Raw genomic sequence first — 19,563 nt, forward strand, 5'->3', positions numbered from 1 at the left:
TGATGGTAGGGTGTTTCAGATGCCACAAATGGGGTATCACACATGCAGACTGGAGACAGACAGAGACAAGCTGTGTTTGTGTGCGCAAACATTTATAATTAAGTAGCTAAAGCGTAGTAAAGCACAGCCTTAAACAAACAGACACTGCACCTGCATATCCATCAGGACGGAGCCCAGCGTGTGATAATGGGTTGAACGAAGCCTAGGCTGGCCACCATGTCACAAGGTGAGGCTGGTAATTGTGGAACTATGCCCTAGCACATAATGGGGTACGGTGTGTGGTAACGGGTTGAATAAAGTGTAGGCTTGCAACCATGACACAAAACTGGGCTGGTAGTTGTGTGACTGTGCTGTAACACAGAATGGGCCCGGTGTGTGGTAATGAGTTGAATATAACCTGGACTGGCCATCATCATACAGAGTGAGACTGGTAGTAGGAGCCAGGCTAGGTACCATGATGCACCGTTGCGGTACTCTAGGAGGACAGCAAACTGGTGCATTGCCAGTGGGTCTTCTCTGCAAGCCAAGCCTTCTAAGCCACCACCCGCTCCTCTCCCCAGGGCACAGCTATAGACACGTCTGCCACGTTACACACTGCGTTGCCAACTCTTTTTGTGGTTCTTCTCTGTTTCGATTCAGCATACCTTGCTGTTATTTCTTTTCTTCTCTTTCACTGTAATTCTTCGGGCATGGGAACATGACATGTGGTTTCAGGTTTAATATTTGATTGTTATGTGCAAGCAATTTTTGGGACCATGTTATGGAGAAAGATGGCTTCAGAATCGGAGAAAATAGGGTGATCAATGATTTGGCCAGCACGTTTCTGGAATTGAGGCCCCATATCATGGCGATGATGTAGGTAGTGGGGAGGGGTGACGACAAAATTTTTGTTTCAAGACCCCTCTAATTTCTTTTCCCCATGGTATTAGCAGCACAGACCACACCAGCAAATGGTGTTTAGAATATGAATTATGCTAAATTGCACATACGGTTCACTTTATTCGTCCACCAAGGAATCTTAAATAGCTTAAAGAACCTTAAAATTCTCATAGCTTGATTGGCAAAAAAAGAAGAATCAGAAGAAAAGATTTATATAAAATTTGTCCATGTTTTTGCAGCAATTTTGTATGCCAAGTAGCACTTCTACTCGTAAAACAGGAGTAAATTGTGTGCACCTCTGACAATGCTATGACTTGCCAATGTGCAGGTGCGACCAGACACTGGTGAGGTTGTGGTGCGGGAACCCAGTGGGTTGCAGGGGCTCTACCGCCTGGTGATTTCGGCATCTGACGGTCGCTCTGAGACGGCCACCTTGGTGATGGTGTCTATTGGCCGTGCTAATGTGGGCCACCTGCGCTTTGTGCGGCCGCTCTGGGAGGCAGCCGTACGTGAGAACGAGCCAGCAGAGCAGCGTGTGCTGCTCTTGTCCTTGCTTGGTACAGCTGTTGGGGAGCCCGTGCAGTTTTCACTGCTCACACCGAGCGACCACTTTGCTGTGGGTGCCCACTCAGGCCTGGTGCGTTGCCTGGCACCGCTTGACCGGGAGAAGCAGGCTTTCCATGAGCTAGCTCTGGAGGCAAGCTCAGCACGGGCAGTTGCCCACGCACTTCTGCGTGTGCATGTGATGGACGCAAATGACAACGCACCCATCTTTGTCAACCGGCCTTACTACTCGGTCATCACAGTCAGTGCACAGCCTGGGGACCTTGTGCTGAAGGTGCGTATATATACATGAGCCAATTCCAAAACCTTCAGAACAGGGATGAGTTGCTAACCAGAACACTGAATGGCGCTGAACAAATTAAAAGAAGTTGTACCCTGCCTTAAATTCTTAATCTTTTGCCTGCATAAAGGCAGCCTACATGTAATGGCTGCATTTCATCACCATTCTTAAATTCTTGAACTTGGTGCCTAACCACCTCTCTTTCTGTAGGCAATATGCTGTATGGGTGGTGGCGGACAGGCTATGCTGACTGGTCTGTAAGAAAACGGTGCTTCGTAACAGAGGTGCGCCGAACTTTAGGCTCAGTAGGGAAGCAGCCAAAGAATACATTCATAAGGACATCACTGCTCCTGTGCCGAAACTGGAATTGTTGGTAGACCGGTCTCTGCTCTTTCCAAAAGGGCAGAAGACTTTTTTGCGGCATAGTGCAGTGTCAGCTACTCGAGGCAGCACAGCTATCCACTATGTGACAAAAAGTAATCATGGTATGCACTGACTGGTAGGCATACGAGCCACTGCAGCTTATGTAGTCAGCCAATACATTAGGCTCTATGGAGACTGGCTTGGGGACTTGTTGCAACCATGTCTTAACCATTAATTAGTATGTTCTAAGCTGGTCTATATTAAATAACTTGTCTGGCTTAATCAGTTTAAACAGGACATTAATAAACGAACCATGAGCAAGTAATTACGAAAACTACACAATGAAAACTGTTGGCATAGGGACTTTGTGTTGGTGTTGTGCTAGGTGGAGGCCATTGACCTGGACGAGGGCCCCAATGGTGAACTGCTGTATTCACTTCACGAGGGAGACAGCCACATGTTTGACGTGGACGAACGTTCAGGGGAAATTCGGCTGCTTCAGACCCCTAGCCGTCGAGATGAGCACACCCTGGTGCTTGTGGCTCGAGACCATGGTGAGCCTGTTTTCCTTGTTGCCAATTTCAGTTGTGCATACTGTCTGCTGGAAGACTCTTTGATGCACTCTTTGACGGTCCGAGGTGCGGGGGCGATTTCAAGGTTGTACAGAGCAGAAGAAAAAAAAAATGCAATGAAAGATGTCTCCAGTGACTTGCTATGAGATATCTTGTTGAATACACTTTCGACTTCAGATAAAGCCTGTTCGTTGTTGAAGGCATTTGTTCCATAACCTTTTTTGGTACCGTCATATCTCCTTATAAAGAACACAGATTAGTATGATTAAGCAAATTAAAAATTTTGGTTTGCCACGCTTCATTTCAATGGGCTAACCATTCAATGGCTATAATGAAACATTAAGTACAGTATTCAAGGAAATATCAGATATAGCAAAGCGCATACTTAATTACTCAGTTCAAAACATGTTTCTCAAGAGGTAGGCATTCCGGAGCAGTATTCTCTGTCCATCACTTTAGGGGATAGGAAAGGCCATTGCGTGAGTCAGCACTGAACACATCGGCATCTTTGAGCGACAGCATTCCTGGCGCAGTGCCAGGATGGCGAGCTTGGTACTGTGCGAGGAGCGCAGTTTCCCGTAGGCGCCAACACTTCTGGTGCCGAGTGATGTCGAATACACAGTTAAACCTCAATATAACAAAGAAGGTAAAATCGGCAGTTTACTTCGTTATATTGAAATTTCGTTGTATTGAAATTTGACCTTTTATGCAAATAAGTACAGTCAACGATTGATTTTTCTCACTAGGAAAGGGGCCGCAATATTTTACAAATTATCGGACAATTGAAAAAGCAAATTTGAATGAGAAAACAATTTATTTTGGGGAATTTGGGAGTTGGCAACGAAGGATACGGTTTCATGCCACGTCGATAATGCCGTATCTACTCGCATAATGATCGCACTTTTCTGTCAAAGAAATTGCCGCAAACTCAGGGGTGCAATTATTATGCGGGTTAAATTTCCCGCGAAAAGAAAAACATTTTTTTTTTATCCCATATTTGCTGCAGGACGACAACAGGCTGCTACTGCCATGGCTGCCACTGTAACACTGTGGAACACCAAAACAAAAATGGCAGCTGGCGGAGCAAGCCAAATGCGCCGAACGAGATTTTTTTTCTTTTCCTGAGTACATTACGCGCGTTGAAACAGTTTCTTCCGTATCAGTGATGAATAATGTCGTTGATATCGGCAAGTCTGTGGCAATAATGTTGCCATGTCCACTTTAAGTGGACAGAAACAGAGATGGGCATGCTTAGCTGCCAGTGACATAGAAACACGTGGCGGGTATGCTGTGGAAATTGCAGCATTTGTCTTCACTACTATCCTAATATGGCATGTTTCCGCTAAGGGGGGGCGAATATCTTAGCTGTGTTACAAGCGGCGGCGTATGAATAGGGTAGACTTCTAACGTATCCGTGTAAATGTTACTATTATCACTGCCGCTCGCAATTTGTTGCATGCCCATGGGTGCAGTCAAGAAGAATCGAAAGGCACCTTTGTTGTTGTTGTTGTTGTTGTTTACCACAACCATTATAAAGCCTACAAATAAATAAAGCCAAGGCAAGTTTGGTCGTAGCATCTTTTTTTTTCATGGAAGTGTGGAAAGGGATGAAAGGAATAAAATGGGGCATCTACTTAAGAATGTTTGGTGCATGCAAACCGCTTGGTATGTATTGAAGAGTCGTTCACATAGCATTCGACAGCATTCGACAAATGGTAAGCGCAATCATCATTAGCTAGACCCGGCACACGACATATCACTGCAGCAAATTCGGGGTTCGATGGTTACGCGGGAAAGAAAAAAAAAATTGAATTTTGATGACAAAATTCAGGGGTGCGATCATTAGTCGAGTGTGATCATTATGCAAGTAAATACGGTATCTTCACATCAGTGGTATGAGTTAAGTGAAGCCAGCCACATTTTTGCATGCCCTCTGCCCCCACAGCTAATAGCATTGCCCACACTGGGATGATGCTATCATGAAAAGCGCCAGCAGTGGGGAGCGAATACTTCGTTTGCATCTCACTCCAACAAGTCACCGAAACTCGAGATTATGCAGCCTCCAGTGTTAGATGCGTAGGAAGACAGCTAACGGGATGCCACACCATCTTGGCACGCCCACTGTTCGCACACACCGCAGATAACCTCTAAAGCAGGGCGTGTGGCCGTGTATGCGTTCAGCCGTGCTTACAGCCACGTGCAGCCACGACGAAGATTTGTGCCAGAAATCGTGAAGCACCAACTTACACCAACTTAGCCACCCCCACACTGACCCTCGCACACACTTGACTGCGTTACCACAAGCTCACTCCCCTCCCCCTCTTTCACTTTGCTCATGCGTGAAGGCGTCACTCGTAAAGCCACCATCTTTCTTGTCTCACCCTCGCATACTTTCACTCGCACCTAAACCACAAAGTTTGCGGGGTACGATAGGATCTTCTCACACTTGGACTTTATACAGAACATGATGTGGCTTCACTTCGGTGGTCGCTCTTGTCTCGCTGCATGCGATTTGAGAGGTGTGTTTGCAAGCAGCCACTTGTAATTCAATCAATTGACCATCTGTGTCCGAGGAAGTCTCTATTTATTGTCTTGGCATTCCTTTGCTGCGGAAGCAAAATTTCGTTATATTGAAATGACATACAAACACACTTGGTTATATTGAGGTTCTAAACACATTGTGTTCTATGGACAAGAGGTTATGAAAAGTTAAGGGGAGACACTGCGATAGAAATAATGTTCATCAATATTAATGAAACTCTTCATTCTTCTTTAGATTTTTGTGCTGATTTCAGATATGTAATTAGCTTAGTTGTAGGTCAATTAGCCTCTACGATAATTAACATTTAATTTATGTTGTTTAAGGCTACAATGGAAAATAAATGGCACAACAAAAAATTATTTTAAGGCATGTTTAGATAACATACAGAGTAAGGAATGAAGGATAGCAAGCACATTTTATGTCTGACCCTTAATAGATATCTTATCGCCCATTGAATACAAGCCCACAAAATATGGCAATCATGTGGCAGAAATTGTTGCAAAGTAATTCATTTCTAAAGTAAAAAAAAAAATACATTGCTTGGTATACTTCATAGAGTATACGTTAGGCTCCGTTCTGCAAAAAAGGAAAGCTGGTTTTATCTGTTCTTCGTATTGAAATATCGAGGCCTGACTATTACGTGGAGCCCACAATTTGTGTTTTCAGAAAAGTACAAAAAACAAACAGCATTAAAAATATGAGGGGACATGGCATCCAAAACAACCATTTTTTGATACTCGCTCTAGACACATGAAACTTTGAGGGCACATCCAATCTTGTGTGCTGCTTATAAATATGGAATTAGATTTTTTCTGAGGTCAATAAAGAAAAAGTAGTTACAATTCCTGTGTTAAAAATTTGGGACGTGATTTGCAAAAAATTTACTGCAACAACAAAGCTAAAATTAAGCAGGTATGTTCCTGGATGTTCAAATACAGCAAGTTAGCACTTGAATGTTTGTATCTGTACTTTAGCCAAAGTCATGAAATTCTATAGTTGCAGCTTTAAGAAGGTGAATTCTCGTTGGTGATTTCTGCAGGATTTCAAAATATTTAAATATCCTAAGACACTATGTCATAGTTTTTGTGCACTCTCTGACTCGCCTGCTTTCAGGGAAAAAAAAATGACGAGAATTGAATGAGTAGGAGGAACACAGTGCTATACGTGAGAAAAAAAAAAACAAAAACTGAGAGAAACTGAAAAGAAAGCTGGCAAAATATAAACTTCAAGCTTCAAAACCGGGAAATAATAATTGAAATATAATTAAAAATGCAAAATTTTTCCGCTGATGTAGACATTAAGCGCACGTATAGGCTCGTAACAGTATCTGGAATGCACCAACACGAACCCGCGTATGCACGGGAGGCACGAGAATAGGCATCGGCACATCGTCTGCGGTCTCCAAAGTAAACCGACACGCGGAGATATAGGGAAATGGTTAGCTTCGCTGCTGTGTTATTGCCGATGTGGTATGAAATTGCGCAATGTAGTGACTTCTCTCCGGCGTGATCTTGTCGGCTGAACTTTGGGGTAACCTCCTCCCCTTTCTTGCCGTAGGAAGTAGAGACAGCTTGCACTTCGCTTTTCATGGACGCGTGTTTGATTTCAAACTTTTCTTTTAGAAAGGGTCGATTTGCCACTTACGTTTGCCATACGATGAACAAAGAAACGGCATATCAGCGGTTGTCGAAGAGAGCCACTGCCAGGTCTAGCAGACAAGTTCGTCTGCTAGGCCTATTTGCGATAGCAACAGCCAATCAAAAGGGCGTCTCAGCGCGCTGAGCCAGCAGGAGGGCCGCGTGTATCGCGAGTTTTGTCAGACCGCCCCGTCTGTTTTATGTTTTCTCTTCTTCTATGTGGCCATCGTCGGTGAGGATGCGGGGAACTGAAAGGTGGAACTTCGAGCTTTTGAATGATACCAACATGATGGCGCTCAGCAACGGGAAAGACGAGAAATGGCTCCGTGAACTCTGGTGTTTCTGTGCAATTTTGACGTCATTTCTCGCCATCTGCGCTGAGAAAATAATTTTTTTCTGACACTTGGGGTGCGCTTTTGGGCAAGTCATTTTGATACGGTGTAGATTAGGCATTACAGATGCTGAAACAAGTAGTTCCCAAAAATCAATTTTCAGTTTTTAAGACCCGTGCCCCCCTTAAATATTTCGTTGTTTCAGTGCTCACTGAAACGCGGCTCCATGATAACATATCCGATAAGGATGTGATACCTCATTCGCACGAAATTATCCACCATGACCGCAGTTCTAGAGGGGGTGGGGTAGCCATTGTGATAAAGAAAGGAACAGATTACACGGTTGTACCACATCATACTAGCATAGAAATGGTCTGGATCCGACTTCATACTTGCAAACACAGCATCTTTATTGGCGCCGTTTACAGGCCACCAAATTCAGATCTAGGTATGCTCGAGACGCTGTATGACTTTTTGAATGAGCACAAAAAGCGATATTCACATGTAATTTTGTGTGGTGATTTTAACTTGCCAAAAATCAACTGGGAATCCTTGAGCATCTCATCTTCATGCCGGCATTCTGATTTGCTACTCGATATTGCCTTTTCTTTTAATTTGAAGCAGGTTGTGGCTGAACCATCGCGAGTTACTGCTACCACGGGCTCACTTCTAGACCTTGTATTTGTGTCTGATGCTATTGAAAGGCTGGGTTTCACGGTTAATATTATGCCTGGTATATCCGACCACGATTTAGTGCTTTTCAAAACCAATATGGCACGACCAATCACACACCAATCAACAAAACAATTTTACGATTTCAATAACGCTGAAGACGAGAGTATTTTAGACCTTCTTGAACAAGAATACGACAATGTTTTTGCAAGGTACAGTGAAGGCCACACAAGTCCGAATGAATTGTGGTTGAACTTTAAAAGTACGGTACATATGTGTATTCATCGGTACGTCCCGCTGAAGAAAAAGAAAATTCATAGCCACAGTCCATGGATTACACGAGAAATAATTCACCTAAAACGTCGCGTAAGCAGATTTTCCCGTAACATTTCGAGGGCTGCACACAGTACTGTGGCGTTACTTCGTAGGGAGCTAAGAAATCAAATAAGACAATCAAAATTCCAATTCAATAATGTAAAACTGCACAACTTCCTCATTAATGACCCGCGAAAATTCTGGACTCATCTAGCTCAAAAAAAGGACCCCATACACAAATTGACAATAAATGACGTGGACGTTAGTGACGGACAACAAATAGCGGCAACATTCGATGACTATTTTTCTTCTGTGTTCCTGCGTGGTGGTGGTCCGTCTACCAATTTCAGATCAACCAGCTTCCAGGTACCCGATTTTAGCATAGGCGAAGAAGGCATTCTTTTTGCCCTTCTACATCTGAATACAAAGAAATCATCTGGACCTGATGATATTCCGAACACGTTTCTTTCCAGATACGCGGAATGGTGTTCAAAATTCCTCTTTATTATATTCCGTACTAGTCTACGAGAGGGTGACGTCCCCAGGGATTGGAAGCTGGCTAAGGTTATTCCTGTGCACAAATCTGGTACCAAGCTCCATGTCACTAATTACAGGCCAATTAGCTTGTTGTGCATCGCAGGTAAAGTGATGGAACACTTTGTTTTCAAACACATCGCCTCATTCTTGGAAGACAATAATTTTTTTTCTGAAGCTCAACATGGATTTTGTCGCGGGTTATCTACTGTGACACAGCTAATTCACACTACCAATGATTTCTGTAAAACCCTTGACAAAGCAGGACAAATAGATGCCATTTTTCTGGACTTTGAAAAAGCCTTCGACCGCGTACTGCATAGTAAACTTCTGCTAAAACTTAGACACATCTTACAGAATCAACAAATTTTACAGTGGCTTGATTCATACCTATCTCACCGGCAACAGTACGTCCAGATATCCAGTTCAAGCTCACCCATCGCTTCAGTATTTTCAGGAGTGCCACAGGGCTCAGTCCTTGGGCCGTTTCTTTTTCTTATATATTTAAATGACCTAAAACTTGACTCTCCTGTGCGGGCCCGTTCTTTCGCTGATGACTGCGTAATTTATCACAATTCTCACCGAACGTGACCAGCTCGTTCTAAATAACTACTTGTGTGCTGTTAGTAATTGGTGCCAAAACTGGTCAATGGCATTAAATGTCACGAAATGCAAACAAATGACCTTAACCCGAAAAAAAGATCCACTGAAGTATTCGTACAAAATTAATAGCACTCCTCTAGAACCAGTAGAACAATTTAAGTATCTTGGCGTAACGATCAGCTCGAACCTCAGTTGGAGCCCCCACATTAAACACATGGTTTCAGTGGCATCCAAAAGACTATGGCTAATAAGACACCGGTTAAAACATGCAACCACTAAAACAAAACTTGTAGCTTATACTTCGCTTGTGCGTCCCCTACTGGAATATGCTGACGTGATCTGGGATCCGCACACTAAAACGAATGTAAAAAGTATTGAGGGGGTTCAGAGAAAGGCACTGCGAAAGGCCACGCCTACGGAAGACAGGTATCGATATCTGATCTTCTTAGCCGCTCCGGTCTTCCCACCTTGGAATCTCGTCGAAAAATGCACCGTCTGAAGATGCTATTTGCAATCATTAATAATCATACCAAATTAGTATTCCACACTTACATGCAGTACAACAGAACCCGACAGACTCGACACAAACACGACAAAACAATTGTAATGCCTCAGTGCAGAACCAACACATACAAGCTGTCGTTCTTTCCAAGAACGATAGCAGACTGGAACAAGTTGCCCTACGATGTGGCCACCTTATCATCACCCGATGCATTTTTTTCAGCAGTCAGTTCTAGCCATTAATCTTTGTGAGCTCGTTCTTTTTTTCTTTTTTTTTTCCTTTCTTTTTTTTTTGGATTTGAATGTAACGCGTTTGCATCTTGTTTTGTTTGCTTTGCTTCGCAGTAACCTTACTGTGTGCCTATGTGGTTCTCTGTCGTAACTATTACTGTTGTTGTTTTCTTGATGGACCAATAATATGAAAAGCGTCATGTACGCACTTCTGCCCTGGCTACCAAAAGGCGGCCGGCAGTATTGAATAAATAAAAATAATTTCGTTATATTGCAGTTCGTTATATTGAGGTTTAACTGTAGGAAAAAAATGATCATATCACCACCTGGAGTTGACTGAGAATACAGCTCCTGGAGAACTTGAGTTTGGCCTAATTACTGCATATCATATGGACCGCAAATAAAGACGGGGACAGCGGAAGGGAACACAAGAACGACACGATCTTGTAACAGTTAGGAAAACAAACCATTCACTTGCCCTCACGTGATGGATCAGAACTGCATTTTTGTCAACACAAAACCGCCGAAAGACCATCGATAAGCACTACGGTGTCCGTCGACATGACTAGGAAGATACGGAATTACCACGAGAGCTCCTCACAACTAGAAAGGCTGAAGTGGTGAAGGCGGTTGCATCCATGGACAACGTAGAGAAATTTATAGTTTGCAACCCTGTGGAAAGCCACCACATGACAATTAAGTCCTTTTACAGTGAAGCTGTATTTGTGTAGCGACTCTCCAGTGGTGGTCAATGTCCGTTCGTCTATGCTTTGCGTCGACATGAAAAGTTTTCGTCTCCAATTTCTTTCGAATGCTCTGTATTTCCCAATCTAATGTGGGTATCTTGGAAAAAATCATACTGACATTGGCCACTAAGACAACTCTATCATCACGCCGAGTTTCATTTACTTGTCCTTATTAGTTAGGTTAGTTCATAGTGAAGTTGTAAACGTTACAGAATTGCCGTCTGCTGTCAATACATGACTGTCTACAGAGGGAGTATGGTTACAGAAACTGGCTGTAACTCTTCTTTTATTGAAACTGTCCACAAATAAATTATATGACAATTAGCTGCTACGATGACTCTAACATAATGTTGAATTTCATCTACTTTTCATAATCACGTAGTTCACAGTGAAGTTGCAAATATTGTGGTATTCCCACCTGCCATGTGGCGGTACTTGCACATGCCACTACATCATAAAAAAAAAAAAAGAATAAATCACTTCACAGTTAAAAGGAAGTGTTCGCTGTCTGTGTCCTTCAATAATTATAGTAATAATGATAATGCTTAAATAGATGTGTCGATTGAGGTAAAAAACACCACAGCTTCGATGCTCGTCCTTCTTAACAGAGTGAAAGGGCTGATGAATATTTTTTCAAATAAATTCATGTTTGTAGATGAGGTAATCTTCATGCCACATGGTGCTTCCATGCAATCTGCCGCTGTGGCACCACCTTAGCGGGCCCCGTGAGAAACAAAATGTACGGCATCTGGGCGCCACGGCATGTAGAGAGGCACACTGTACAAAGCAAGCAAAAATGTTTTTGTGCATTTGTCAGTCGTTCTTGTACTTTTCATTTCATGTCACAGGGGCTTCCTCGGCAGGACACCTCTGCCAACAACGACTCCGGTGGGAGCGACAACCGCAAGTCATTAAAATGTGATGATGGGTTTTCTTGCAGACATGCTGACAAAACCAATAACCTTGCAACGTGCCGCTGAACAAGTACATCGCACCACAATGCGATTGCCACAATGTCTATATTGTGCTGATATTGTTATGCGTATTGATATTGTTATGTGTTGCAATACTTAGGTGCAATATGAATCCAAACATGCTTCAGAAGTTGAAATACATGAATTTGAGCAATCACCAGGCTGCCCTCATTAAGTTTGAGCGAGGGTCAATTCCGCTCAGCGGAGGTTAGCCATAGCAATAGATTTGCCACTGTTAGACCTGCACTGAACGTTCGCCAGCAAGATGATGAAAACTGCTTTTCTAGTTCAGTTTTTATCATAGTGACATAGATTTAAAGGTTGATTGTGTGCGGAGGGTGTTTATATAACACTAGAAGGGTGCATTCGTTTACCTTGGCACGCAACCAGGCCATTGTTAGCTGTTCGCTTCAAGTGTAGTGGAAACCGCGCACCGCTGACATTAAATAATTAGGAAATGTGACAAAAGATGCAGTTTTGTGCGTATGAGAAGCATTATATCACAGTGAAATGAGCAGATATGAGCGTCCCAGGCATTTTGAAAAAGGCGACTATAGTTGGTTGTATTCTAGGGTGTGCGTTCAAGTTCAGGGAACAGAGATCTCACCCGAGGAATACCACAGCGACGCCGGATGGACGCTCGCGGGGGAACGCATGTCGAGGCTGCGCCAGCGGACCCCCGCCAGCGGCAAGCCCGACGGACCCGCTGGGAGTCAAACAAGCACGAGGTCAAAATTCTACAAGAACGCCAGAGCCTCGGCCATCAAGGCAGCACGCATGCCAGCCATGCCACTAGAAGAAACCAAGATAGTTGTCAGACCCAGAGGGGGACTGGACATCGTCAAGACCGGCACCACCACCGTCGCTGCGGCCATACTCACTGCGGCCAAGATCACAAGCGAGGAAAGCGCCGCGGACACCATCTGCCCCAACACACAACAGAACATCATGGTCGTAAGTACACCGAACGAAGACAACGCGGCAAGGTACGCTAAAATCCAGGAGATATCGATTCAAGGCAAACCCTACGAGGTCAGCGCATATCGCACGGCACCTCACGACACCGTGAAGGGCGTCATCAGAGGCATCCCCATCGACGCGAGCGCCGAAGAGCTAGATAGAAAGATCGTCAACGAGAGGAACCCGCTAGCAGTGGCCTCAAAAAGGATTGGAAGCACGACCACTGCGATTGTGGTGTTCCAGGGGCCCAAGGTACCGAACTTTGTCCGATACGGAGTCACCCTAATACCGTGCCGCCTCTACAAGAAACAGATCGACGTCTGCCAGCAGTGCGGCCGAGTGGGACACCGCAAGGACGTTTGCCCGACCCCCACAATCAAGACGTGCCTGGCCTGCGGACTCACGAACCCTACAGAAGACCATCGCTGTACCCCAAAATGTCAGTTGTGCGGAGGCGAACACCCGACCGGAGACCGAACGTGCAAGGCGAAATACAAGGTCCCCTACGTAGTGCGCAAGCGACAATGGGAGCGCCGACAGGCCGAACGCCAGCTGCTGTCGGAGAGCGATTTCCCGCCACTCGACAAGCCGCCAGCTGCGCGAAAGTCGAGGACCCCATCGGAAAACCGCGAGCCCAAATCCAGAGACAGCAGTTGTTGCAAGAGAAGCCTCAGCAGGAAAACGTCACCATCACGTGAGCGAGTGAGCTGGGTCGATGCAGCGAAAGGAAACAACATAAGGAACGCGCAGAAAATCACCGAAACCACGAAGAAAGAAGATATTAATAAGGTCCGGGAGGCAAATGAGCTCCTAAGACAAGAAAACGCGGCATTGCGAGCGACCATCAACAACCTCACGAAGGAGATCGCCGAGATTCGTCAGTTGCTGCTCGGCAACGACGAGCCTCTACAGAGACCCACGCCAAGCACAAGCAAGGCCGAGGAAACGACAACGAACATCCCGGAGAAAGCCATAGAGGAACCGGCACCGAAGAAGCGAGCCATCGAGGCCACGCGCACGCAAACAGAAAACGATCGCATCGACAACCTCGAAGCGAAATTCGAAGCGACATTCAGTAAACTCGAACAGCTAATCACGACAAACATCGCAGCAGTGACAGCACTGAAACAAACAATGGAGACCTACCAAGCCGATAACACGAACAGATTCGCCTACATCGAAAGGACCCTACAGCCGATGGTAGGCCACCCGACGTTTGCGCCCCTCTTCGCGCATCATCCACCCAGCCAGGGAGCCCCGTACACGCCAACGCAATCATGGCCGCCAACGCAACACCAGCAACAGCAGGTGTAACCGCGTGGCAGTGGAACTGTCGCGGCTTCGGAAGGAAGAAGGCAGTCATCCAACAGCACATCGTACATGCCGCGCGCAAGCCAGACGTTATACTACTACAAGAAACTCTAAGCGACGCACCGTCCCTCCCCGGCTACAGAGTGCACAAGGGACCACCCGACGGCAGAGGCCTGTGCACCCTGGTCAGGAAGGGACTCACGTTCGTCGAACATGACTTGCAAAGCAATAACAAGATCGAGCACACACTCACCGAAATCATCCCGGGCAAGAAGAGGAAAGGAAGCATATTTCTGCTCAACGTCTACAGCAACCCATCTCAGAGAAAACATAGATTCAGGACATTACTGCACAGAGCCAGCACCGCAGCGGGCCGCAACACGCTGATCGCGTGCGGAGACTTCAACGCGATGAACCCTGCCTGGGGCTACAACAAGTACACAGCAAAGGGCCGCGACCTGTACCAAGACGCCACGGAACTCGACTTCACCCTCATCACGGACCCGACACATCCGACGAGAATTGGTAACTCCGTGTCCCGGGACACCACTCCGGACCTCACGTTCGTCAAGAACGACATCCGGGGCGCGATCACCTGGAGAAACACGGGGATCGACCTAGGCAGCGACCACACCATCGTGGAAATCGGCATACCGGAACACAACGACACCAGCGTCAAAACTCACAGATGGATAGACTGGGATGCCTTTCGAGACGCCAGAAGCCAGAAGAGTGACGGTGACGACGAGATCGAAGACATCGACTCGTGGACGGCCGAAATCACCATGAGCGTACGCGACGCGACCAAAGAGATTGAAACGGGCGCGGAGATCGACAAAGTAGACAGCCGGCTTGCGCATCTCATCGAGGCCAAACAGTCGATACTCAATCGCTGGAAGAAACAACGGCTTAACCGCAGACTGCGAAAGAAGGTGGCGGACCTGAACCGAGCGATCGAGGATCACTGCCGCGCTCTCTGCATGCAACAGTGGAACGAGATCTGCAACGCGGCAGACGGGCAGATGCATAGCGGGAAGACGTGGAACCTACTGCGGCACCTGCTCGACGAAACGAAGACCAAGTCGCACCAAAGGGACAGACTCGCCAGGCTCATACACCGGGCGGTCTCAGCACACGGCGTCGATGAAGTCACCAGGCGCATTAACGACAAATACCTGCCGACTACACCTACCGAACAACACGCGCCGTACAGCGGCCTGCCTAACGCGAAGCTCGATCATGACATCGACGTCGAGGAGGTACGCGCGGCCCTGCACGACCTCAACAGCCGGTCGGCAGCCGGCCCGGACCTCGTCACGAACAAGGCGCTCAAGAACCTCGATGACGGCTCGATTGAAAAGCTCGCAAAATACTACAACAAGTGCTGGAGAGCGGGCGCGCTGCCAAAGCTGTGGAAGACAGCCAAGACCATCCTGATCCCCAAGCCGGGGAAGCCGCCGGACACGGATAACCTCCGGCCCATCTCGCTCACGTCCTGCGTGGGCAAGGTGCTGGAGCACGTCCTGCTCAACAGGTGGCAAGACTACCTGGAACGAGAAGGGCTGTACCCGGCCACTTTGATCGGCTTCAGACAGCATCTCAGCACGCAGGACGCGATGCTGCAGCTCAAACACCAAATCATCGATGATGGTGGCAGCGCCCGCGACAACAAAGCCATCCTAGGGATCGACCTGCAGAGCGCCTTCGATAAGGTGAAACACTCGGCGATTCTGTCCCAAGTCTCCAAGCTCAACATGGGGGAAAGATCCTACAACTACATCAAGGACTTCCTCACGGACAGGACCGTCGAGCTACGAGCAGGCGACCTACAGACGCAAGAGAAGAAGCTCGGGAGCACCGGAACACCGCAGGGATCGGTCATTTCGCCGATGCTGTTCAACCTGGTAATGATCGGAGTGGCCGAAAAGCTCGGGCGCATCGAAGACGTCAGGCACACCATCTACGCGGACGATATCACGATATGGGTGACCGGTGGCAGCGACGCCCACATCGAGGGCGCGCTGCAAGCCGCCGTCGACGCAATAGAAGACCAGCTGGAAGGCACCGGACTGAGATGTTCGCCGAGCAAATCGGAGCTTCTCATACTCCCACCTACCAAATACAGCAGAGGCAAGTCCAGACAACGCGAAAGCGAAAAAATCAGAATAGTGACCAAATCCGGCAACGTGATCCCCGAGGTCGGCAAAATTAGGATCTTAGGCATGGTCATCGAAAAGCACGGAAGGAACGGCGAAACCATCACCCGTCTCAAGGCAAAAGCAGCCAACGCGATTCGACTCCTCAAGCGAGTCACTTCCCGAAAGGCTGGCATGAGAGAGGAGAGCCTAATTAGGCTCGTCCAATCTTTCGTCATCAGCCACGTCGCGTACGTTGCAGCCTACCACAGATGGCTGCAACACGAACGAAACAAGATCAACGTGCTCATCAGAAGAGCGTACAAGACGGCGCTGGGCCTGTTCGAGTCTACAAGCACGACCCGCTTGTTACAACTCGGGCTACACAATACGCTCGAAGAAATAGCCGAAGCGCAACGGACCTCTCAACTGGAGCGGCTGTCCATGACCAAAGCCGGGAGGAAGATACTGGACGATCTGGGAATAAGACGCTCGAACGAGGTGGAGATGAAGCTCCCCGTCCCCGAAGAGGTCCGACGCCAGACCAGAATCGACCCCATACCGAAGAACATGAATCCCGAGTTCAACAAGGGAAGAAGAGCGGCGAGGGCCAAGGCTCTCATCGACCAGCATGCCAACGACGAACATGCGCGATACGTGGACGCGGCCGAATACCAACGGAACGCCTTCGCAGCGGTCGTCATAGAGGCGTCAACCGGCGCCACAAGGACGGCAGCGAGCGTGAGAAGCACCGAAGCGGAACAAGCGGAGGAGGTGGCCATCGCCCTGGCCATCGCCGACGCAGACTGCCACACGGTGCTGAGTGACTCAAGACAGGCGGTGCGAAACTTCGCCAAAGGGCAAATCTGCAGGGAGGCTGAGCGCGTACTGCGAGCGGTAAAACTAGACGAAAGAAAAGTACGACTCAAGTGGTTCCCGGCGCACGCGGGCGACGCGTCGGAACGCAATGAGAACCATAATGAGACGGCACACGCCGCGGCGCGCGCGCTAACCAACCGCGCCCCGGCGACAGACCGTCCGACGTGGTTCGGAACTAAGGACCGCATGACGGATTACAATGAAATCGCGAAGGCCTACCGCTTGGCTCGCAGGACTCTTCCACCCCCGCACCCGAGATTGAGTCGAGCAGAGGCGGTAGTGCTGAGACAGCTCCAGACCGGATCGCTACCGAGCCCGAAACTGATGAATCGCATGTACCCCGAGACATATCCGACAGATATGTGCAGAGTCTGCCGGAGGGAGACCGCAGACTACACGCACATCTTGTGGGACTGCATGAAATATCCAGAAGACGCTAAATCAAGAACACTCCCACCGCGGCTCGAGGCAGCCGCAATGAGCTACGACCGAGACGATCAGCTCTGGGCCGTCCAGCAGGTCCTCGAGGCGCTCGAAAGGCACGGACCCAGCAAGCCGGCAACGGCGAGCGGAGACCCGCGCCGAGTAACGGCAACTTCGAGGATGACGTAGGCCCTCGTCGGGGCGCGCGAGCGCCCAACTGCAGGCATAAATAATGTTTCTCCAATCCAATCCAATCCAATCCAGCGAACATTCACCAAGCTCTTTAACGAAAAAAAAAAAGATTAAAAAAAAACACGGTGCAAGGTACAATTTTAGAACATGTAGTGTTCGGTCGTCAGACTGTTACGACAGAACACCGCAGCTCTGATAATTGTACCTTGCACCGTGGCTTTGTTAATCTTTTTCTTTTATTTTTCTGTTAAAGAGCTTGGTGAACGTTAGCTAGGGTACATGGTATAGTATGGGGAAGGTGGCTACTACTAATTTGATAGCTGGTTCTCACTTTTCGAGCTCATCAGGCATATAGTTTCTGTGTTCTATAGTGTATTGTTAGAGCTAATTCTGTGCACATAATTTCTCATGTAGAAAGTGTGTAGCTTTTAAGCGATAACGCCGATGCCTGCTGTACTTACTCGTGTGGCAACTGCGAAGGTTATTGTTTATGCTGCAATATTGCAGGGCTGTCGTTTGTTGCCTGTTTGACATAAGATGCAAGCTGTGCTTCTCGGTAACTAAGAAATTTGTCAGTGTAACAATATGCACAGATCTTCCACTCTACCTAGTTGCATTTCGTTCATGAAAGTGCCGGCAAGTGTGACTGGCAGCCTTCGATCAAAGACGGTGACGTACCATTGTTGGCACCACATTGTGTCGCTCCTTCCTGCTTATTGTGTGCACATCATACTGTTATGGAAGGATGCTAAGAGTGACTCACTTCAAATCAGTACGGCCAGAACTGAACTATGAAAGCAGTTTTCTCCATCCTATTTGCTTAACGTGTAGTTCAGGTTCACTGGGAGTGGGTGAACTCGTTGGCTGTGCTATACCAATAAAGCTGCGCTGAATGAGATCAATACTGACTCAAACGCGATGTGGACGGCTGGCAAGGGCGGGAAAACATGCATTTCAACTTGGGAAGTATGTTTTGACTCACTTTGAGCAGCATTAAATATTGTTACGCCCACAAAAGGCGTTACCTTGAAGCCGGGTAGAGTTAGATGCGATGGCCTTGATCAGCTGAGCGTCTGTCGAGATTCAGCCAGCCAGCCACACGTCATCTCCTTCGTTCACCACTCTTCGGTGCCCCCGCATACTGTTTGTTGAGGCGTGAACCCACTATGCACGTAAGAGCGTCACATTTCCCTCCGCGCAGACGAAGCCCGCCGGGCAAGTCAAACAGGCTGTCGAGAAATAAAGGGCTTTAAACGGGCGACATGCGAAAGTTCAGTCTTTGCTGACCGTCGGCCATTTGAAGTGAGACGTGCTATGCGGTAGGTTAATTCGCTGATACGCTCCGTAATAACATAGGGTCCAACATAGTGGGCCAGCAGTTTTTCACATAATCCACGTTTCCTGGTTGGTTTCCAGAGCAACACTAAATCACCAGGGTCATATAACACGTGTCGGCGTCGGCGGTCGCAGCGTGCCTTCGAGCGGTCTTGTGAAACAAGAGTGCGTAAAGAAGCAAGTCGTCGGGCTTCTTCAGCAAGACAGACTGTCTCTGATATACAAAGATTATCGTGGCTGGAAAACGGGAAGATAGTGTCTAGAGTATAACGAGGCGGACGAGCGTAAGGAAGAAAGAAGGGACTGTAGCCCGTAACTTCATGCTTTGAGGTGTTAAATGCGTACGTAATGAAAGGTAGCACGCTGTCCCAGTTCTTATGATCTGACGCGACATGCATGGACAGCATGTTAGTAAGAGTTCTGTTCGTGCGTTCCGTAAGGCCATTTGTTTGGGGATGATACGGGGTGGAATGTCAAAACCTTGAAGCACATAGACGAAGCATCTCTTCGACCACGTCTGCAGTGAACTGCCGCCCACGATCGCTGATGGTGACTCTGGGAGGTCCATGTCGGAGAATGACAA

At 47.5% G+C, this 19,563-nt stretch overlaps 2 protein-coding genes across 3 annotated transcripts in view; both read left to right on the forward strand.

Moving 5' to 3' along the window:
• Window positions 1–19,563, forward strand: part of LOC126535883 (fat-like cadherin-related tumor suppressor homolog) — a 517,574-nt gene that overhangs the window by 167,022 nt on the left and 330,989 nt on the right. For both annotated transcript variants that reach the window (XM_055073317.2, XM_050182731.3), the window contains exons 13-14: window positions 1,208–1,717; window positions 2,472–2,640. In XM_055073317.2, coding sequence (XP_054929292.1) covers window positions 1,208–1,717; window positions 2,472–2,640 — 679 coding nt within the window. The remainder of the gene's footprint in view (window positions 1–1,207; window positions 1,718–2,471; window positions 2,641–19,563) is intronic.
• Window positions 12,256–17,908, forward strand: LOC140217027 (uncharacterized). The gene is made up of 2 exons (XM_072287462.1): window positions 12,256–13,964; window positions 17,899–17,908. Exons 1-2 carry the CDS (start codon window positions 12,256–12,258, stop codon window positions 17,906–17,908), a joined length of 1,719 nt encoding a protein of 572 aa, XP_072143563.1.

Source organism: Dermacentor andersoni, chromosome 4, assembly GCF_023375885.2.
Source record: "Dermacentor andersoni chromosome 4, qqDerAnde1_hic_scaffold, whole genome shotgun sequence".
Taxonomy (NCBI): Eukaryota; Metazoa; Arthropoda; class Arachnida; order Ixodida; family Ixodidae; genus Dermacentor; species Dermacentor andersoni.

Bases quoted from the DNA above. Each gene is read 5' to 3' on its own strand.
- LOC140217027 (XM_072287462.1), top strand. From the start codon at position 12,256: ATGAGCAGATATGAGCGTCCCAGGCATTTTGAAAAAGGCGACTATAGT.